Below are 23,567 nucleotides of genomic sequence, written 5' to 3' on the forward strand. Positions count from 1 at the left end.
AACAAAGCATTCAGTGCAGGACAGCGGCTCTCCACTGGGGGCAGTTTTGCCCTCCAAGGAACATGTGGTGATGCTTTAAAACATTTTTAGTTGTCACAACAGTAGGGATGCTCCCATCTAGTGGGTAGAGGCCAGGGATGCTGCTAAGCTTCTTCCAGCGTACAGGACGCCCCACAGCAAAGAATTCCCTGGGCCAACATGCCAAGAGTGCTGAGGTTGAGAAAGCCTGGTTTTAGGGGATGGGAGGAGGGATATAGCACTTTCCTCCCAGAATGTCAACAACATCATATATTTTAATGGCATACATTTTTATACTTGTCACAAATAATCCCCATTATCTCCTTGAATTCTTCCATCAGGATAATTATTTCTTTAACCACCATGAACAGATGAGGAAATGAGACTAAGAGGGTAAAGGACTAGTTTGGGAATAGCCAAATAACCGGTAGCAGAGAATCCAGGCTTTCTGACTTGGTTCTGTATTCCCCCCATTTTCTTTATTGGGAGGAAGATTTTGGTCCTGAAGGAAAAGGAGGGTCTTAGAAAAATGGGATATTAGGACTAGAAAGTCCCTTTGAAAGTCCCCAGTGTCTTCTCTCACTTGGGAGGGGGACCCAGCATGAGAACTCGGCACGTGGCGGGCGTCCGGTCTGACGAATGAACCGCCCAAGGTCGCTCTGGCTGGGGGCAGAGCTGGTGCCAGCCCTGGACTCTCCTCTCCCGGGCCCAGCACGCCGCTCCTGCCCTTCACACGTAATCTAAGTCCTTCACACATGCTGTGTTTCTAACAGCCTCTTTTCTTCTGGAGGCAGCTGGTAAACAGATGCCACACGGGGGGAATTCCTAAGCGTGTCTCGGAAACTTGGAGGAAGGGAGAAGAATGAACGGTCAGCACGCTTCAAAGAAGGCTGATTTGACGCTGTCTTCCTAACCTTTTTCAGCACAAGGCTCCTGTGAGTGGAAGTCAAGCTTTGTTAACTGATACAAATTGCAGAAGGCAGTTCAGATATTCATTCTGAGAGTCAGAGTTGACAAAATAAATTATTTCACAGAAAGAAATTATGCCAGGACCAAAAAGGAAATCAGAAAGATGGGAAGAAAGTGCTTGAAAAATTTAAAAATATCCCTTCTCCGGCCAGAGGGAATAGCACATGTGGAGGCTCAGGGTAACAGAAGAAGAGGCTGCAGAGGTGAGTGAGAGACCATTCTGAAGGCGCAGGGCAGTATTCCAGGCAAGAAATGAAGAGAGTCTGAAACAAGGCCAAAGTGGAAGGGAGAGATGAGGGAGACCAGTGTGAGAAATTTTCAAGTAGACTCCATGGGACTTGGACAATGACTGGATCCTGGGGAGTAAGGGAGAGGGAAGAATCAAGGGTCATGCTGTCCAATATGGTAGCCACTAGCCACTTGTAAGTAATTAAAATGAAATTAGGAATTCACTTTCTCAGTCACACCAGCCACATTGCAAGAACTCAATGGTCACATGTGACTAGCGGCTACCATGTTGGTCAAGGCAGATTATAGAAGAGCTCCATCATCACAGAAAGTTCTACTGGACAGCACCGGTCCAGAGAGACCTCAGGTTTCTGGTTTGGAAGAACGAAGTTTGGTGGGTGGATGAGATGTCAGGAAATCATTATGCCATTTACTACAACAGAGACCAAATAAAGAGGAAACATTCAAGGGGGAAAGAATGAGTCTGAGTCTCCACACGTTGAATGTGAGGAGGCCAATGCAGCTGCAGCAGGCCTGCAGAAAGGCTGGCTGGAATCTGGCACAACCCAGAAATGGCAAAGATACTGAAGAGTCACTGCTACCCAGATTTGGGTGAGGTCAACCATGTGAGTGGTGACAGAAATGGAAGAAAATTTTTAAGGTAGGAGTAGTGGCAGAATTTGGGTTAGAGTGAGGGGAAGGTGAGCAAGTGTGGGTAACTCCGGAAGCCCAGCAGGAGAGGGGATGTGAGAAATGGGACCATCTGCATCGACACACTGCTTGAGGTTATGTTTCCTCAGTCAAGAAGCCTTCCCTGACCACTCCGGACATGCTCCTGTCTCTGAACTGAGCAGTCACTGTGAGACGCACTATGTCTGCATTTAACGGCACACTTCTAAGTGGTTCTCGGATTCGTGGGCACATTCAACACCACTGAAAGCAACAGGGGATCGGGGAACTGGATCTTCTCATCCCCCTGAATCCTGCGGACGGCAGACAGGTGCAACCTGTATTTGGCATATAAACCATCTGGGGAGTGCAGGATCAGCTACTCATCCTGCTGAAGATCGCAGACCTCTGAGAGGCTGTGCCTGCCCCCACTGCACCTGAACTTCTAAGGCCACACGAAGAGGCTGGCACTCACCAGAAGGGGAGCTTCTCATCGTTGGGCTTGATGCAGCGGACGTAGTGCGGCGTTGTGGTGTTCAGGGTCTCCATGAGCAGTTGCAGGGAGGTGCGGAACTGGGGAGACAAAGATCAGTGACTGGTGATTTATTTGTCTTCAGCTCTGTGGCTGAATAATGAACAAAAAGGAGCACACACAGACTGGTGGTAGTATCTGTCAATACTCTTATTGTTTAGATCATTACTGTTTAACCCAGGACAGGGGGCCACCCAGGGACCTGGTGTCAGACTCCAGCTCTGACAGCTGCCTGGCTGCATGACCAAAACCAAGGCCCTCCCACGTCCCCGGCACCGGGGCTCCTCAAAGCACGTGGGGAGAGACCGCCCGGGTGCGTCTCACTCAGTGCCCTGATCAGATGAGATAAGGTGAGCAAGCGCTAAGAGCGTGAGAGGGACCATCGCTGCGAATGGAGGCCCATGAGTCCTAAAGGTGAGGCCCTGGAGCCCTGACACGTGGTGCCCGGGCATCCCGGGAATTACTGCCTTATAGGAAATGCTCAGAGCTGGGAATCCATCGAAGTATTAAGGTCAGTGGTTGCCAGGGGCTCAGCAGACACTCTCTTCTCTTGGGAGACACACCGGACATAAAATTCCACAGCAAACCCACAGCAGGAGCTGTTTCTCAGTTTCTGGGTCCCCAGGCTATTGACCCCTCCCTCAACAACTGCACCTCTAGACCTCTGGCCTCGCCCACAGGTGTCTGTGGTCCGGCAACATCTACAATCCCCACAGGGATTAGACTCATCGTGTGGGGCTGGAGTCATCCTCTTTCTCTCTCCTGCCAGTTCCCTCAAGAGAAGGTTTCGCAGCTTCCTTCTTCAAAGGGCACAGAAAGACCGGGCTGGGTGCTGGGGATGCAGATGCCGAGGCCACTCTGGCCTCCCTCTGACTCTGCACCTACATCCTTCGTCTCCAGAGAGGCAGCCCCGCTACACGTGCCAGGGCCCACAGCTCCCGCCGTGAGGCCTGGGGCTGACCTGGTGGCCCACGGTTTTCTTGTGCTCCTTGTTGGAGGCTTTCAGGGGGGGTCTGGCAGAGCGAACGCTGATCTTTGAAGATGTGGCAGCAGCAGAAGCAGAGTCTTTGCCATCATGGAACAAGTCAGCCACCAGGGAGAACTAGAAACAAACACAGGAAGAAGACAGAGAACAAGAGTTCCTGGACTTTATGCTGCTTACACTCTTTCCAAGTAGCTTTCCAATACACGCCTGCGAGAACTGGGAACACACGTCCACATTATTCCTAATAGCGTTACACACGTACAGCACTATTCCTAATGCCCACAAAGCAGGAACAACCCAAATGCCCATCAACTGATGAACAGACGAGCAGAATACGGTGAATACACGCAGTGCAATATTACTCAAAAAAATATATAAAGGAATGAAGTCCTCATACATGCTACAACCTGCGTGAACCTTGGAAATATGCCAAGTGAAAGAAGCCGGACAGAGGAGACCACAGAGTGTGTGATTCCATTTACAGGAAATGTCCAGGGGACAGAAGGTAGTATACGGTTTGCCAGGGGCGAGGGGAGGGGCAAAGTGAAATGCCTGCTGATGGGGACAGAGTTTCTTTTTGGAGTGATGAAAATATTCTGGAATTTAGCATGGCGGTAGTTGTACAACTTGGTGAATGTACTAAAACCACTGAATTACACAATTTAAAAGGGTGAACTTTTGGTACAAGAATTTTATCTCAATTTAAAGAAAGGAAAAAAGTAATTTTCCCAGACAATCTCACTTAACCTTTACCTACAAAGATGGGCAAAACTTCTTTCCCTTCTGGTGTGGTAGAAGGTAGCTATGTTCTAAGAAAACTGTTTAAATTTTTCCATACTTATTATTACTGGGTCTTGTAAAGTTATTGAACTTCCTTAAGCCTTATTTTCTTCATCAGTAAAATAGGGATAAGAATGTACCCATTATATGGAGTTGTTATGAGACTAAATAAGAATACCTCTGTGTTAATACACTGTGTGTACCAGGGTGAAGATCAGGTCATATCAAGTGTTGTAAGGCCACTACCACACGCCTGCACGTGGGGAGGGAACAAAAGGAGCCCCGGGCCCCACTCTCTAACCCTGAGCCACTCCCAATCCCAACAGAAGAGAGGCTCAAATGCTTGTGCCTCAGGGCCCAGGCTCTGCTCCTTCTCATCCCCTGCACCTTTCTTCCCACAGCCCCCATAACGATGGTGTCGCCCATCTCCTCCTGCCAATTCTGAATGCCCTGAGTCTGCCTTCCGGGGCCTCTGCAATCTGATTCCACTCACCCCCTCTCAGATAATACCTTTTTTCTTTAAATTAATTTTTATTGGCATAGAGTTGCTATACAATGCTGTGTTAGTTCCTGCTGTGCAGCAAAGCGAATCAGTTATACGTATACATATATCCACTCTTTTTTAGATTTCCTTCCCACTTAGGTCACCACAGAGCAGTGAGTAGAGCTCCCTGTGCTATACAGTAGGTTCTCGTTAGTTACCTATTTTATACATAGTAGTGTATATACGTCAATCCCAATCTCCCAGTTCATCCCACCCCCCTTCCCCCCTTGGTAACCATAAGTTTGTTCTCTACATCTGTGTCTCTATTTCTGCTTTGCAAGTAAGTTCATCTCTACCACTTTTCTAGATTCCACATATAAGCGATATTATATGACATTTGTTTTTCTCTTTCTGACTTACTTCACTCTGTACGAGTCTCTAGATGAAGTTGATCACTTTACTGTCACATAAACCACCACGCTTGTTATTCCCACCTTTGCTCACTGTTATTCTTATCTGAAACACCCACCCCCTTCTCCTACCTGCTCGTCCCGAGAGCCCCATCTCTCAGGGTCCGGCCCTGCCTCCTCCACGACCCTTTCCCAGATCACTTCATCCACTCGTTTCTGCCTCTCCCAGGCTCAGTCTGTGCCAACTGGGTACCACCCGAGGTCTGTGCTGGGCCCTGAGCCCTAGGCTTGCTGAACCTACAGCCTCCTAGCCTCCCCGCTTGATGGAGGATGAGAGCTGAAGAGAAGACTAAAGGAGATAATCCACGTGAGTACAGAGGAGAGTGCCTGGCATAGAATAAGCACTCACACATGATCTAGTTTTATTATTTTTATTGGGTGTATATATATATATATATATATATATATATATATATATATATATATATATGAAAAATCTGTCTACATTGTGAAAGTACAGATGCCTGAGGAAGTTATATTTCTGAGCTGAAGAGGAAACAGAATCATAGAATTTAAATCTGGAAGAACCATAAAGATCAACCCTCAACTTCCTGTGGCAGGTGAGGAAAGAGCAGCTCTGGGAGGAGGGACCTACCAGACCCTGCTTCAACCCCCAGTCGCCCCACAGCAACCATGGCGGGCGGCATCAGCTCGCCCAGGGCTGTTGGTTAATGGATGAGCCAGGGCTGGAAGCACTGACCTGGGCCTCCTCTCAGAAGACCTCTTCCCTGAGATTCAGCAGGTCCACATTCCTCCGACTTTCTGCCTACTTTTCCCAATGTGTTCTTTCCCAGCACCTTTCACTGGTCCATCTTCTGCACTTCTCTCCTTTGAGTTGCTGATCCCCAAAACTGCATCCTCACCACTTAATTTTTCTAACACTCATTCCCTGGACAGTATCCTTCATGCCCATGCCTTCAACTATCACCTTCAAGCCCATCTCTCCATCTTGATTTTCTTCCACTACCACGGTCCATAGTTCCAACCATCTGCTGAATATCCTGCTCCTCCCCCCTCTGGGTGTTCCACTGGAAACTCCAAATGCAACATGGCCCAAACCACCGCCACCTGCTGTCTTCCCAGATTTAGCTTAGAGATCCTGCCATCACCCTACTTCTCATCCCCATCAATCACCAAGTTCTGTCCATGGTTAAGTCTCAGCAGTCCTTTCTCGATCAACCAGAACGTCGCTGCCCTGGTTCAGGTCTACCTGAGCTCTCTCCTGGGTCACTATAGTCACCTACAAAACTCGAGTGCCCTACCTCCAGGCATACGTTCATACAAACACATTCTACCCCACAGCCAGTTTTCTCTAAATCCAAACCATACCCAGTAACCCCGTTTACAGACCTGCTGGTCCTCACTGCCCATGGCAGAGAGCCACCATCACACATATTAACTGAGAACAGGGGTAGGGGCTGGAGGCGTGCGGGGAGAGGACAGCCCAGGCATGGGGACTCTGTAAACTGGTGCCAGAGAGCCAAGGCACACGCGAGAAAAGGTCAGGTGCCCAGGCAGAGTGGCACCTAGAAATTTCCATAGGGAAATAATTAATGGGAGGCTGAAGCCAGGTTCACATTCTAAAGACATCAGTGATTCAGTCTGCCAAGTCTAAACAATATATAAACTGATTACATTATTCTAATTCATATACTTTCAGAAATAGACTTCCAAGATGTTTGAGTCTTGGGTAGAAGTTACCAACTGCATGACTACACTGTTTAAGGGGTCTAATGTACTGAAATCGTTAGTAGTGGCTTTTTCTGTGAAAAATCTGTTAACTTCTAAGGTCAGGAGCATGTATCAGAACCACAGGAGGAACTTTGAAATCGGATTCAATTATAAGAGTATTTTAAAACGTAAGCCCCTTTCTCTTGCTTCAATCAGAAAAGCTATGCCTTTCTTTTTTAATTTGACATATTAAAGGATTTATAACTTAAGAACAAAAAAGGAAAACTTCTGTTCAAGGCAGATTTTAATCTACACTGGCACTGTGCTATAATTTGGGAACAACCAAGGTTTAGTCTGGAGAATTTGAATTTTATTTTAAAAGTTATGTTTTAATTGTAGGTCCCTGCTATTGAGACTGCATTTGGAAGTGGTAGGGTCCCTGGGATGGAGAAGAAGATGAGTTTGTTGGGACTTTAGGGAGGAGGGGCAGGCTTTACATTCTATACAGAATTTGTATTATAAACTCAGTAAACGTACAGAGACATCTAATTTGACCACAGGACTGAAAGACCGACAGGCACCATGTTCAACCTCAGGCTGCAGGCAGTAGTAAAAGACCAGGCAAGTTAATACTCCACCACCTCACTCCCAGCCCGCCCACCAGGACAAGGGGGCTGGGCCAGACAGGGACCTCCTTGTCCCAGGAGTGTCCCAGCTGTAAATAAACCCCAAGTCTCAATGAAAAGTAGTTACCAAGCTCCTGTTTGAAAAAGGATTCACGCAAAGGAACACATTTCTGAGTGAGAGAAAAAAAAAAATTTTTTTTTTTTAATTGACTAACTCCAGTTCTGCTCTTAGAGTGACTGGAAAGTCTATTTACCAGCTGACCGACCAGTAATGGAAGTACTACAATTCGTCTTAGGGCAGCCCTCAGAAACACGATCCACCTGGGCCTTTCTAAAAATTTACTCCCTTCAGTCTTGAAAACACTTAGATAAAACCTTCAAACAAACCAAGTACTTCCCTGATACTATTTGTCACTTATTTCAAAGTGTCCACAGGTACTGGCTTTCCAGTCCTCTGCTATTCAAGTCTATATATAGATTTTAAAAGCCTGAGGCAGATCTATTTGAAAAGGGATTAAAAGAAGTATGAAAACACTTTCTAAAGACCACTTGACAGTTTAAGAAAAATGTCAGTTACAGGTATATACATAGCTGTTACCTTGGCAATCACACCTATTCACTTCCATTTATATGAACATAAAATATCTTTTCTTTAAAACAGACATGTGAAACTAAAATAAGACACACTATAATAACCATTTGATTGGAATCTCTTGTCTAGAATCTTATCTTTAAAAGCTACGGCTGTAAACAAAGTAACAAACACATTTTCTTTTCAATTCTTTTAATTGGTAAATGCTACCCTCTGGGGGGGGGGAAAAATCTCGAACTTTTAGGTAAGAAATATTCTGTTTTTTGGAGGAAAAGTTTCAGCACTTTATTTGTTTAAAGAAGGAAAGGGGGACCTTCCTGGATTGCAGAGAATGATTATATTGTTTTACTGACTAAAGTTCTCTCTTACATAGTTACCTATTTATTCTAAATGTTGGCAGAGGCGTTTTAACTACCAGTAAAAACTGATTTTAAACAGCAAGCATTCCAAAAACACTTAAAAGCAAATGTTATATAGTATGTTGACTCAAAGGCTATTATATAAAAAATAAATTAAGAAAAAATTTAAAGCAAATGCGTTTGCTCAAGATGAAATGTGTGTATAACCTGTAAGGAAGCTAGCAGCACGGAAAGCAATGGAACGCATGCATTGTCACCCTTGACGAGCTGAAGTTGAGGGAGAACAGAGATGGGGGGAGACAGAGTTTGGGCCTTGTTGGAGCTACTCCATCCTGACTCCTGGACCTCTGGGATTGTCACGGCCCAGGGTAGGCAGCTTTGGGCTAATATCGTCTACTTGGCCTCTGGACCACATTGGTCTCGAGATCCCTTCCGCTGGGATGGCGTGGAGAGATGGCACCATGGCTGCCTGCCTAGGAACACGGCCCAGCGTGGCCCTCACTGCCCAGCACCTGCTGGCATAAACTCTGGACCCACTGCCCATCTCTCTGACTTACACTCAGCACTGCCCCAGAAGAGGAAATCTCCAGAAGAAAAAAATTCTCCTTTTGAGATTTTTTTTTTCAGATTGATAAAATATTGCTTTTTACAATAAACACTAAGAAGGAAAACCCTCCACCTTTAGCATCTAAAACAAATCAGTCTGTTAACCTGAAATCATATTTTAAAGAGGCATCTCTTAAGTCTCTATTTATAGCTCTCTGATAGCTGAGAAAGCAATTAGCTATATTATAGCCTCTTAGGCAATATAACTGGCTTTACTAATTACATTCTCATTAACACCGTTTTATCTGGCTGCTCTTAGTGGGAGTTCTTCAAACATCCTTTTGGCTGATAGGGTATGTGGTAGTCTTCCATCCCAATACTGCTTAATTTTTCACAATGATTTGTTAATTTCTTATCAGGGATGCCTCACAAAAGAAAAAAGCTAATAGGTCTCCCCCCAGATAAAAATGCTTTAAGTAAAACTATGGATTTACTTACAGGATCTAAGATCTAGCTATGCTTAGTGAGAAGAAAACCAATTAAAAAAAACTGGGCATTAACTGGATACCACAGGCTTGCATCTTTCCAGGTCTTTATTTTTCTCTCTGCTTTTAAGTGCATCTTAGAAACATAAACCTTGTGGGACTACTGTGAAAAAAAATTAAAGAAAATGATAGAGGCTCATTTTAAACTATGAGTTTTAAAAATGCTACAATGACAGATGTCGCCAGAGGTGTCCATCTGTCCAAATGATTTAAAGCACATTTCTGATCACTCTGATTCGTAGCTGCAGTCTGTGGAAATCCCATCTGTAGGTTTATAGTGACCTAGTGTCGATCTCTGCTTTCCATCCTCTGGGATGTCTGAAATGGGTCCAGGGTGGAGAGTTCTCAGCGCTCCCTCCTCCTGCTGGGGTCTGGTGGGCCTAGAAGCCTCTCTCGGTTCATCTCTGAGTACTGCTGGCCACCATCACAGCACCTCTGAGGGTTTGCTGGGATGGGGGTGGAAGGGTCTGACAACAAGGTCATTGGTTCTTTAGAAATGTTAGTTGGTGAAGGGGAAGGCTAGAGTTGTGGCAGGTGGACAGGGAAGAGAAAGGAGTTGGTACCATTTAAGAGTAGATCACAGACCTATTTTACACTCCAACTTAGCAATAACTCTAGACTTTTGAAGTGCACATTCTTTGAACCGTCAATTCCATTTCTAAAATTTTACAGACATAACTATACAAGTAAGCAAAGATATATGTAAAGGGCATTCCTTGCAGTATTATCTGAATTAGCAAAATACCAACAGTTGTTTAAAAAAAGAAGTGGATATGTACTCATGTGGAAAGATGGCCAAGATACAATGGTAAGTGAAAAATTAGAGAGGACAATGTATAATGCAATTCATTGCAATCTTTTTTTAAAATTTTTTTGGCTGTGTTGGGTCTTCGGTACTGCGTGTGGGCTTTCTCTAGTTGTGGTGTGCGGGGGCTACACTTCGTTGCGGTGCACAGGTTTCTCATTGCAGTGGCTTCTTTTTGTTGCGGAGCACGGGCTCTAGGCGCACGGGCTTCAGTAGTTGTGGCTTGCGGGCTCTAGAGCGCAGCCTCAGTAGTTGTGGCGCATGGGCTTAGTTGCTCCGCGGCACGTGGGGTCTTCCCGGACCAGGGATCAAACCCATGTCCCCTGCATTGGCAGGTGGATTCTTATCCACTGTGCCACCAGGGAAGTCCCCATTTCAATCTTAAAAATGATGTACCAGTATGTTTGTATCATCAGAATGGGAACTCGTGAAAAGGGAGGTCAGGAATGGGAGAGAATACTTTCATTTTATATATTTCTATACTATTTGAATTTTTATAAGCCTATATTTCATTTCTAATAAAAACCCAATCTACAATGATATCCCTATTTAGAAAAGAGCTAACATGGCAGGCCTGAGACTGCCATCCTAGAAAGGCCTGCTTACAAGGTTGACCCTTGGCTGGTGTCTGGAAATGTGGATTTTGAGAGGATTTTCAGCAGTCCCTGATAAGAATGGTTCACTGAGCCTAAACTGTTTATGCAAACAATATGGTTTATGCTGAATGAACCTGCTTTCCTTCTGGGAGTCTGGAATTTTGGTATGTGCTAGGCAAAGGGTGCCCACGTCACTGACTCTCAGTAGGGAACCCTAAATGCCCAGGCTCAGGTGAGCTGCTCTGGTAGACAGGTCACAGGCAACATCACAACTCACTGCTGTGGGAATTAAGTATATTCAGTGCGACTCCAGCGGAAAAGGACTCTGGAAGCTTGCACCTGGTTTCCCCTGGACTTCACCCCATGCACCTTCTCCCTTTGCTGATTCGCTTTGTATCCTTTTGCTGTAATAAATCATAGCCATGAGTACTACAATATGCTGAGTTCTGTGAGTCTTCCTAGCAAATGGTTCAATTTGGGGGTGACCTTGGGGACTCCCAGCACATTTCTATTAGTCTTTTCCATAGAACCTTCTTCTTGACCTTCACAGCATTACCAAAATTTTTGATTAAACTCTATATCTTTTCACTAGACTGTAAGTTCTGTGAGGTTAACTACATACATTTGTTACCACTACATACCACACAAATATTCAATAAAGTTTGTTAAATAAAAATAAGAAAAAAAAATCTCAGTGACTAATAACAGATGATCTGCTGGAGAGAGAGTGTGAGAGATTCCCTTCTAGATTCTGGGATCCCTAAGAGACACCCAATTAAGACAAAAATTAATGGCAGAACCAGACGCTGCATGCCCCTCATTTGTGCTCCCACCTGAAAGGAGAAACTTGTAACAAAATTTCTCAGCCCTCTAAGGCCAGTGTCACAGTAACAGGAGGTCACAGGCGTCTAACTTCTAAGACGCACACAGTGAGGACACGTGCTCCTCAGGGCTCAAACCATCCACTTCTACTCTCTCCCTGTGGCTTTTCTCCCGTTCCCCACCTCCCTTGCAAAGAATGGAAAAAGTCATGTTAACCACCATGCATTAGAGGGCTGGACACCTGGCAAGCCGAGGGGTTAATCTTGCACTGACTGACATGCACATTTACCCAAAGCAAATTTGTCTTAGTGACGACTAATTCCCTGATGCTCCAGATATTGGGAGATGACACGGGGCCGGGGTCTGCCCCGGGCCGCCCAAATTGCTGGTACTGACTTAAATCCTCCCTAAAACCCTGGCCTCAGGACCACGTGATTTACTGCTTTAGGTGCCTGGGTCCATTTTGCGGGGTGTATTTTCTCCATTCCATCATCTCACCCTACTGCATTCATCTAAAGCTTATCACAAAGAGAAATTAATCTGCCATTTCTAGTGTTATCAGGCCTCTGCAGTGAGTTCAGTACCATGTGGTCTGGTAGAAAGCCTCGTAAATCCTGGAGAGTCCTTTTCTGGGTTCCCTCTGAAGGGCTGAAGCCAGCAACGGCACCTGCCACCTGCGAGGTGGCTTTCTGTAACGGCGGGGCTCGCGCTCCCCGCACCCCCCCACCCCAGCCAAACCTCCTCTCTTTTCAGGTACTGTATGCTTGTTTTTCTGCCCACTCACAGCCCACTAGAACATAAACACCTAGAGAGTAGAATCTATCTTATTCACCTTTGTACAAGGTGCATTTAGGGGCAGTGCCTCACAAGGTATGTGCTTAACAAATATTTGTTTAGGTGAATCAGTGCCTTGTTCCCTCTACCTGTAGAATGGACACAATATTGGCTATCTTTTTGTCATGCTCCTGAGAAGGAAATAACTGAAATTCCGGAGATAACAGAAAGTAACATTCCAAAATTGTACATTTAAGTGTCCCTTGAATCCTATTATTCCATTTAAGTTTCTGGCCATAGGGAAGTTCCACAGACTGCTAAGCAGAAATTAAACGCACCGATACTAGGATTTGAAGGGGTTTAAGTACTTTTACATCTGCACGTAGGAGATGGAGGACAGATGATCCGATGGATGCCAGCAATGTTTTCACAGTTATACCTACCATCGTCTCTCCGGATTGTCACTTCTCCTGTTCCCCCCAACCCCCCTGTCCTTCCATTAGCTGGTATCTTTCCCAGTCACCTCTGTCATCCCCTGCTTTCTTCCCTCCATCAGGCTGTTCTCAAATTCTCAGACTGAAATAACCTACAGACCCCTCACCTCCCCCCACCCCGCACCTCTGCCTCCGCCCCTCCAGAGTGGGGACACCACCAACCACACCCTGTCCGGCTCTGGCCGTGGACACTCCGCCTCTGTTTCCCTGCTTCTGATGCTCTTTACCTTGCTGGCCTTCAGAATGTTGATCTGCTCTTCGTACACCGTGTCTCTGTTTTTCTCCAGAAAACTCTCTGAAAGGTACTCCACCTGGAGCCACGGCAGGAAACAGAAACGGTAGTTAGTGCTCCAGCCTGACCCGGGGACCCTCAGCAGCTTCTCCAGTAGTTTCAGCTCATCCACAGTGTTTTCTGAAAAGAGCTGTGCGTACATGGGAAACCCACAGATATTCTCATCCAAAATGCAAACCCAAGATGTGATCAGGGTTTACATAGAGGGAGCTGAATATTCATTTTGCAGAAAACCATATTGTTTTAAAAAGGAGTTCCTGTAAGATGGCCTTTAATAGAAGGCTTCCTTTGGGTGCTCTAAATGCAGCTTGTCGGCCTCACCCCAGATCTACTGAATTACAACTTGCCTTTGAGCAATACCCCAGGTGACCTGCACACACATGAAAATTTGAGAAGCACTGGGCTAGCACACACAGAACACAATCCAAGTAGAGAAATTCTAAGTTTACGCCAGCTGCTGGGAAAGGAGCTACCTGAAGAAGAGCCACTCTTTCCTTTTCTCTCTCAGGCTCCAGGAGAGTAGACAAGGCCCCACCCAAGAGACTCCAGGCCCTATGAATTCAAAGGTCAGCTCCCTCTTAGCCCAGGAACCCCGAGTCCACCTTGGACGGGGCTCACGGAGCACCAGGCCCACCAAAAGGAGACCCACCTTATCTGCAAAGTGGACGACAATGAAGGCTGTGTTGGACATGCGGGGTTTCTGGAAGTGCTGGCTGCCGGAGTGCCGGTCATAGAGCTTCTGAGCCCAGTTCTGGTCAGTTCCTTTGGGGACCTGTGGATCCACAAAATCAGGTGCTTTGTGAAGAGGAAAAAGGAAGCCAAGAGTCAAGGCAGAGTGATGGAGTCCGCCAGTAAGCTGACCTCATGAGGCTGGATTCAGCTCTCAGACCTGGACCCTAACTGGACGTGGAAAGCAGATTCAACCGTGAACACCTGGGATCCCACATGGCATGCTCTCAACATGCCCTGTACGCTGGCACCCTGTAGGGGTGCGCCGAGCCTCAAAGAACCTGCTGTTTGGCAGATGCTGGAAGAGTTGGGAGAGGATGAGGGTGGAGGCCAAGGTCACAGGAGTAGAATCATAACCCACAGGATAAATCTGAAGATGCTTCTTTGCTCTGGTGGGGCCAGTGACTTCAGGGTCATGAACACACCACATCCACGTCCAGCGCCAAGCTCCTGCTCACTCAGGTCAAGTCCTGCAGCAGGAAAGCCCTCTCTCTCTCTCTAGGGTCATCTGAATACCAGTGTCCAGGCTCAGCTCAAGTCTGTCCTCTCCTCTGGAGCCTTCCCTGACGACCCTTGATATCACTTTGGAATTCTTCCAATTTAGCTCTTACACATGCACTGCCTAATATTGTTCATCATTTGGTTTCTGTGTATTGTCTTGTCTCTCTAAACTGTAAAGTAAGCTTGTTGGGTTCAGGAAGTATGCCTTACAGTTTTTTTCCTGTCCCTCAAAGAACTTAAAACTGGATTCCAGCCATGCATTGGGTGCTAAGTACCTGGTGACTGAGCTATGCAGTACTAACCTCTACCTCCCCCAAATTTAAAGTTAGAGATTTACTACATTAATAATTCTGAAGGGCAGCCTCTTTTAATATCTTTAGAGATGGCTTCAGAAGTGAAAAAGCATCTTGCTTTGTTGAAAACACAACATGGAGTCACTGTAACCACCACTCAAATTATCAAGAAAGATGGTACCTCTTCTGATGGGAAGGTGCTCCCCACCATCTGTCATCCTTGAGCATCACTGCACATGCCCCTTCCTCAGCTATGGGCCACCAACTGACTTGCCCTTTTCATTAGTTTAGGTTGTATATTTGGATCAGTCAGGGTTGAAGGTGACCCTTGCACTAGCCATTTAAAAAGGTCTTTGTTGGGCTTCCCTGGTGGCACAGTGGTTGAGAATCTGCCTGCTAATGCAGGCGACACGGGTTCGAGCCCTGGTCTGGGAAGATGCCATATACTGCGGAGCAGCTGGGCCCGTGAGCCACAATTACTGAGCTTGCGCATCTGGAGCCTGTGCTCCGCAACAAGAGAGGCCGCGACAGTGAGAGGCCCGTGCATCGCGATGAAGAGTGGCCCCCGCTTGCCACAACTGGAGAAAGCCCTCGCACAGAAACGAAGACCCAACACAGCCATAAATAAATAAATAAATAAATAAATAAATTTTTTTAAAAAATAAATAAATAAAAAGGGCTTTGTTTAGTAAATTAATAAAACCTGTGCCATACGAAAAATGCTTACACACTTGAGAACAAATTTCTCACATACTTTGTAAGCAAACAGATTTTTCTCAATATCCAACTTGGTGTAACTAGTATTGAATATCCAGTGCTAAGTGCCACAGGATTTTTAAGAAAACTCCTTCTTGAAGGAGGCTATTAATTGTGTTGGGCAGACAAAATGAAATATATTTAATTCAGCATTTAAAAATATATTGTTTTATATTTGTCTCCAAGCATCCTGTGTTTAGAAACACCAGGTATGGGGGGAAGCGAGAGGGCAGCCTGGCGGAGCTGTCAGGAGGCGAGGCTGGAGAACAGGAACACAATGGACCCAGCACTGGCGGAACTGGGGAAGACAGAACTGAAAGCGTAGGGCTATGATGAGAAGCCCCACCTGGTCAACACTTGTATTTGCCGGTATCAAAATCGTCTTGTCTTGACAATGAAATTGGACTTCTGTCAGCAGACTCCATAATTCCACATAGTCTCTAACTCAGACTTGCATAAATCAATGAGTAAGGGAGGCCAGGAATCAAGGTCATAGGTATACATATTTCCTGACAAGGGTCAGTCTCCCTTCTCACCCCCACCCTTGACTAAAAATAAGGGCCAGCAGGAATTCACAACCATTAAGAATCTCAGATAATAATCAAAGCAAATGCCCAAAGAACTTACTGCCAGGCAGTTTTCTATACATTTTCAATGTATTAACTCATTCAATCCTCGCAATAATCCTATGAGCTAGGTACTATGGCTATATACATTTCACAGATGAAGAGACTGAGACAGAGAGGTTAGGTAACTTGCCCAAGGTCACACAGCTGGGAAATAGCAGAACTGGGGTTCAAACCAGGACAGGTTCTAGAGTATGTGCTCCTCACTATGATGCTTTCCTGCCTGACGAGAGAGTTTTTAAGGTAACCACAAAGGCAGGGTTAGGCAGAAGGTAGTTACTTCCAAAAATCTTTCCAAAAGTAGATTTAGAACAGGCGTAGGAGATAGAAAGCAAATTTTGTATTTTGATAAAATCTACGATAGACTGTGGTTATCAGTAGCTCTGGAATATGCAGCGAATCAAATCCTTTAAAAAGAATCTGCCAGCAGCTTCATGCAAGCTTCCTTCCTCTCCTCTCCAAAGGCACTGGACCAGGAGCCTGGACCCCAGCTCTGTCCTTATCTAGGTGGGTACTGTCCCTCACAGGGCTAGTCCCTCTGGTCTGCTCTGTTGGCCACTGGTCACAGCAAAAAGTGAAGGCCCCATCTATATGAAATGTCCCAGACAGGCAAATCTCCAGAGATAGGAAGTAGATTAGTGGTTGCCTAGGGCTGTGGGGGAATGGAGAGTGACTGCTAAGGGGTTTCTTTAGGGGACGATGAAAATGTTCTAAAATTGATTGTGGTGGTGATGGCTGCATGACTCTGAATATACTAAAAAAAAAAACTGAATTGTGTATTTTAAATAGGTGAATTGTAATGGTTCATTAATTCTATCTTAATAAAGCTTTTAAAAATACATTAAACCTGACTTTACTCTTTGTTATTGAAATAAAACAGAGAAAACATGGGGGCGGTGGGGGGAGAGGGGAATGAAAGTCCTTGGACTTACTAAGCCCCTCAACAGCTTGGGGTATAAACCCTGTGGCCCAGGACAACTTTTCACCAAGGTGCTCTTGGAACCTTGTCGGAAACTGTACTGTCTCTTGAAGATGTCTGGCTGCCATCACTGGCCTGGGACATCTCCAGGGACCAAAGCCTGCCCCAGCCGAACAGCTGACAAGAGCTGACTGATAAGGACCCCAAAGCCAGTGATTCCATCTCTGCTCCTTGTCCCGTCTTCCTGGGCCACTGCCACCCCGACCGCCTCCCCGGTCACTATCTCACTCCTTCCCATACCTCCGTGGGCTCCCTGATGCCCTCTCAGATGACCCTGCCCCCATCAACCCCGAATCCTCCGCGATAGCTGGGCCTCCAGGACACTGCTGTCCTAACAGCTCTAGGCGGAAGTGGCTCCTTCCTCCCCACCTGGCAGCCATCTCCTCCAAGGCCACTTCCGGGCCTTTACTTTTCCACCCTCACAAAACACCCTCTCCGTGCGCTCAGCCAAACACTAATTCTAGACCAACTCAACCACCCATCCTGTCCTTTCCCACACCTGGGTGGCTGGCTAAGATCACACATCAACTCCTCTTCCCTTAATCGACTCCTGCTGATAATTTGATATAATTTAGTATTACTGCCAGAAAATAAAATCAGATTTCACTGTGAGCGTCACTGCTATGGATTAAGACACTGTGCCCAGATTGAAGGGGAGAGTTGACCCCGACAACTCCTACATCTCACTTTACGGTCTCTGACCTCAGTAAACACATCTCCGCACTCGGTACTGCTCGCCCCTATTTGTAGGACAGCCTGTCCCCTCTTCCTCTGTTCTCTTAAACTTCTAACCCTGCTGCATCTTAGCAGATGCCTCGTTTCCTCCCTCGTAGGGAAGCCAGCTGTCAAGCAGGAAACTTCAAATTCCTGCTCTACATCCAGAAACTCAGCTGCGTCCACAGCCCTTCGACCCCTCGGGCCCTTCTCACGGGAGGGAACGCTTCTTCCCCTAGCCGGCATCCTGCACACGCACCCCTGCCTCCTGGAGACCTGGATCCACCCATCTTCCCTCTCCCGGAAGCCTCTCCCGCCTCTCCTCTCTCTCACCTCCTCCTTTTCACAGCTCAGCCTCCAGAAAGGAATTCAGACTTGCCATCTCCACTGCCTCACCTCCTATTCTCTCCTCAAGTTACTGAAATCAGGCTTCTGCCCAGACAACTTCCTTGAACCTGCTCTAACCAACAACTCGCTGTCAGATGCAGGGCCTCCAAGGCCCTCACCACTGCTGCCCTCCCTCCTCCGCCCCTGTGCTCCTCGCCAAGAGCCCTCAGCATCTCCTCCCGGCTGGACAAGCGCAACGCCGCCAGTGCGCTGCTGACTCCAGTCTCCCTCCAACTTACGTTGCACAGTTGCCAGGGAGACCTGTCGAAAAGCGAGTCACATCTGATCGCACCTCTCCCCCGCTTCACACCCTTCCACCCCCAGAGCCTCCAGAGTCAAGTCCAAACGCCTTCACCGGGCAGGCAAGGCCGAGCCTCCTATTCTTGGACGGTTCCTGCTCCCACCCTCGCCTGCCACCACCATGGGCTCTCTCCAGACAGATAGGACCATTTCATATTCTGTAAACGCGACTTTCCCTTTGCCCAGAACCCCTCTCCCCTCATGTGACCCCTGCTTACACAGCAGCTCTGGGCACGCTTTCCCCCTGAAACTTTCTTCTCAGTGTTTCCATTTCCCTGTCATCCGGGGAGATGATCTCAGTGCTTGCTTGACCCCCTCAGAGGTGTGTTGAAGGGAACATGGGGTTCGCAGGGTGGATGAATGCGGGAAAGCCACTTCCCCCGCCTCCACCACAGGCTTCGAAGCTGCTCACAAGCTGTAGCCTCTGGGGCGACGTCTTAGGAAACCACAAGCCCTTGGTCTTGATCCACAGTAAACTCTCATGAGAGCAGCCTTGCCCAGGTCAGGAGACAGAAGGGTATTCACCTCCCCGTCCGCAGCCTGCTTTCCTTCCACTGCCTCAACAGTAATATATTAATTAGGCAGGTCCATCCTCGTCGGCTCCGCAGGCTGGGTTCCATGAAACAGAGAATCCTAGTCAACAGGGCAGAGCTTGCCTCTCCGACCCAGGCCTTCCTTTGTGGGTCCCTAACACCGTCTCCCCAACCTGAGATGGTGTCTGTATCTTCATTCACTAGAATTGCTTCCAGGGGTCAAAGTATCATTTTCACAAAATTCCTGCTAAAATCCAAGTATGTGATTTATGAGAAAACAGGCACTGACATCTCAAATCCTATCAGCCCTAACCAGTTTGTTCCTCCAAGAGGGAGGGACTGATGACCGGGACACGGGGAGGGCAGGGAACTCGGGGTCTGAATTCGGCGTAGACACGCTTACGTCCACAGCATCCACAACAGCCTTAGCGCTGGGGGGGAGAGTTTTGTTACGAGCAGCCTGGAAACTACCATTTTCCATAAGCAAACACCCTCTCACCTGGCCGTGGTTACTGAGCAGCAGCTGTAGTTTGCGGCTCAGTCTGGGTCTGACGATACATTCATGACTGTAGGGAAGCTTTTCCACCTGGAGGAATCCGGAGCACTCTGCTGTCCTGGTCCCCACGCCTCCTCTGCAGCTTCTGGCACCCATCACAGGCTGAGGAGACCCACCCTGCGTGCTGCCCCTTTCAGTCCACGGCTACCCCGTCTCCACGTTTCTCATTTAAATCTCAGCCCACTGGTCCCACCCGCCACTAGGTGTCTTCTCCAGGAGAAGTGATTTTCCCGATGGCTGCTTTTTACTTCATTTGGCTTCGTGGCCTGTCGCATGGGGGTCGCAGAACCCACTTCTTCACAGCACCATCTCCTGATTCTTTCTCACCCTGCAGAGTGTATCTGAGGCAGCTCCACATCCAACAGGATGGCTCCCGAGAAACGCAAAATGCCCAGGTGCGACCAATTCCATGGGAATCCCTAACCTGCTTAGGTCAGAGCCATGGGTGCTGCTAGAAGGCTGCAGCAGGCTGCCTTATTTTTTAAAGTCAGATTTACAGTATCATTTCCATACAGCAAAATGCACCCCTTTTTAAATGTACGGTCCCATGACTTGACAAAAGTAATAACTGTTGGTTAAAAGTCCATCTGTTACTAGAAGCTGAATCAGATTATGCTGAATGACCCTGAATTCCCAGAGCGGTTAAACCTGGCGGAAGATGGTGCCCACGCTGTCGGGTTTTGTATTATTCCTTAATTTGGTGTTCAGCTTGCCTCCCCTGCTATACTTGTGACTGGCGGCCAGTGAGTTTGAAAGTGTCACGTTCACAGTACTACCCCTAATCCAACGGGACACTCCGAGTCCCCACCAGTTTGACCAGCAGGAAACCCAGGCTTATCCTCAGACCGTCCCTTCTAAGGAGCCTCAGGGATGGGGAAGCAAGGACCTAACAGAAATGCCGGGGCTGAGTGCAGCTCAGCACCCTTTCTGACTTGGTGTGCCCTGCCCTTGAGGTCACTCTGCTGTCACTCCGCTGCCCCCGCTGGGCTCTGGTCCCTGCCCACAGCCCTCTGCGGGCCCCCCGCCCTCACTCAGGCCAAGCTCTTCCCCGGCACCATCCTGTCCCCCCCTCTTCACCCTTTGCTGGCTGGCAGGGAGATCCCCGCCTCCACTCCTGAGGGTCTTCCCCTCAAGACCAGACATACAGTAGGTGCATAATACACTCTGCGTGTCTGGCAGGAGCTTGAGTTGGATACAGTCTTCAACTTAAATCACCTAATTTTACAAACCCAAACAGAAGGCACCACAGAGCATAAGGCAGAGACCATCCCTATAAACACAGCCGGATTTTACTTCCCCTTAGCTTCTTGAAAGTAATACAGGCAGCATGCATTCGGTAGGAAGACTGAACAGGAAGGTCTGGGGATCCCTACTGCCCCGGGAATACCCAAGGCTGCAAAGTCTAGGGATTTGGGGAAGTTACTTTCAAAACTGCTGAATATTTGCACCTTGGTCCTCCCTGCAACCACTGCCTACTTTTCAGCTGCACTGCTAAGCACTCCTCCACCACTCCTGGAACCACCTGCTGCCCAGCCCAGTGCTGCTCTGAGTGCCCCCCACTCCCTCGTCCAGAGGCTTGGGTCCCACTCTCTGGACAGCAGTCTGAGGCCTCTCACTGTGCACTGGGACCCGTGTTCTCACTGCTGTGACTTGACATTCCTGGGACATGTTCCCTAGGGTAGTGGCACCTCTGAGAACCTCAAACTGTGAGCCAAAACAAACCCACAAGCAGCCCTGGATTGCCTGCCAAAGGCAGGATAAATCAGGGAAAACTGATTAGACAGCTGCTGAATTCACAGACTCAATCACCCTGAGGCACTGGGCTGTTCCTATGAGAGGTGTGTGTAAGGTGAAAGGGGAGGCCAGGCCCCTGGGGCTGTGGTTTTGGTGTAGTCAGCGCTTCAGCACAGAGCCAGGTAGAGCAGTGCAGAACAAGCCGCCTGCCTCAGAGCCCTGTATGACCTTGGACTTCACAACTGGGTAGGGGCATGAAGAGCTGGAGCCCTCCTGGAGCCAGGGCCTGGGGGGCTGCGCTGGCTCAGCAGGCCAGAACGGGACCGAGGACATGGGTTGGGGGTGTGGAGCTGGAGAAGGTTACGGAGAGGATCACAGAAGATCACACGGGGGAGGGGAGCATGTCCCCCTGAGTATCAGAAGGGGGTTACTGGCCGTGGACACTGAGCCAAGAATATGAGTGAGTGGTGAACACCGGGAGGGGAGACTGGAGGGCCTGGGCTGTGACTTCTGTCATTAAGCCAGTGCCACTCAAGGCAGGGACAACTTCTTATCACCTTTACCACAACCTCACAGGTGGAGCAAGCCAAGGCTCACCTCTGCCACACTGAGGAATTACCTGTTCCCGAATCTGACTCCAGATGAAGTCCCCAGCTTTGAAAATGTGCTGAAAAGCACCAGATAAAAATGTGGTGGGGAGGACCTTCAAGACGGCAGAGAAGTAAGACGTGGAGATGAGCTTCCTCCCTACAAATACATCAGAACTAAATCTACATGTGGAACGACTCCTACAGAACACCTACTGAATGCTGGCAGGGGAACTCAGATTTCCAAAAAGGCAAGAAAATCCCCATGTAACTGGGTAGGGCAAAAGAAAACAGGAAAAAAAAAAAAAAAGAGACAAAGGAATCTGGACAGGACCTGCCCTTCTGGGAGGGAGCTGGGAAGGAGGAAAAGTTCCCACACACTAGGAAGCCCCCTCACTGGTAGGGCTGGGGGAAGCTTTGGAGCCACGGAGGAGAGTGCAGCAACAGGGGTGTGGAGGGCAGGCTGGAGAGATTCCTGCACAGAGGATCGGTGCCGACCAGCACTCACCAGCCCGAGAGGCTTGTCTGCTCACCCGCTGGGGCAGGCAGGGGCTGGGAGCCGAGGCTCCGGCTTCGGAGGTCGGATCGCAGGGAGAGGACCGGGGTTGGCTGCGTGAACACAGCCTGAAGGGCCTAGTGCACCACAGCTAGCCGGGAGGGAGTCTGGGAAAAAACTTGGGCCTGCTGGACAGCAAGAATCCACCGTGGCGGGCTGCAGGAGAAGCGGGGCGGGCCCACCATAGGAGCTTCCTGCTCCGCGTGCTCACAGACGGCAGGGCAATGCCTACACAAGTGTGAGCGTGAGCTGCAGCTCTCATCTCGGAATCCAGAGGCTGCTGCCGCTGCCACCAAGGGTCCTGTGTGCAAGGCAGGTCACTGCCCACACCCTCCGGCAGCCTGTACAGCCCGCCACTGCCAAGGGTCCCGCAATGCGGGACTAACTTCCCTGGGAGAAGGCACAGCACGCCTCAGGCTCTTGCAACTCTGTGCCAGCCTCTGCTGCCGCAGGCACACCTGCACATTCCAATTGTGACTGCTGTATCCCTCCCTCCCCCCGGCCTGAGTCAGCAAGTGAGCCTTAATCAGCCTCTGCTTTCACCCCCTCTTGCCTGGGAGGGCAACAGACACCTGAGGGCAGCTCACATGCAGAGGCAGGGCCAAAGCCAAAGCTGAACCCCAGGGGCTCTGCAACCAGAGAAGAGAAAGGGAAATCTCTCTGTGCAGCTGCAGGAGCAGGGGGTTAAATCCCTGCAATTGGCTTGGTGAACCCCGCATGCATGGAATACCTGAATAGACAACGAGTGTTCCCACAATTGAGGCTGTGGACTTTGGGGACAAGTACATGCAGGAGGAAGGGCAGATCAGAGGCTCAGCTGGCCCAACAAGGCCCATGGCAGGTCCAGAGACCTACCGAGAAGTATTAGAAGACTTCCTGGATGGGCAGCGATTGGCTGTGGCTCACTGGGGGGACACGGACACTGACAGCTGAGGCCCCAGGAAAACATCACTATTTTTTGTTTGTTTGTTTTGCTTTGTTGTTCTTTTTTTATGATTATTCTTTTAATTTTAATTTTTTATTTACTTTTTATTTTCTTTCTTATGCTTTTACTTTTAA

General features: G+C 48.2%; 1 protein-coding gene across 4 annotated transcripts in view; it reads right to left on the reverse strand.

The window, feature by feature from the left end:
• The window catches only part of MYO5B (myosin VB), a 370,856-nt gene that overhangs the window by 78,860 nt on the left and 268,429 nt on the right, over nucleotides 1-23,567 (reverse strand). For all 4 annotated transcript variants that reach the window (XM_059894726.1, XM_059894725.1, XM_059894727.1 and 1 more), the window contains exons 13-16: nucleotides 13,907-14,029; nucleotides 13,193-13,276; nucleotides 3,378-3,518; nucleotides 2,360-2,457 (exon numbers count right to left, since the gene is read on the reverse strand). In XM_059894726.1, coding sequence (XP_059750709.1) covers nucleotides 2,360-2,457; nucleotides 3,378-3,518; nucleotides 13,193-13,276; nucleotides 13,907-14,029 — 446 coding nt within the window. The remainder of the gene's footprint in view (nucleotides 1-2,359; nucleotides 2,458-3,377; nucleotides 3,519-13,192; nucleotides 13,277-13,906; nucleotides 14,030-23,567) is intronic.

Source organism: Balaenoptera ricei, chromosome 14, assembly GCF_028023285.1.
Source record: "Balaenoptera ricei isolate mBalRic1 chromosome 14, mBalRic1.hap2, whole genome shotgun sequence".
NCBI classification, from domain to species: domain Eukaryota; kingdom Metazoa; phylum Chordata; class Mammalia; order Artiodactyla; family Balaenopteridae; genus Balaenoptera; species Balaenoptera ricei.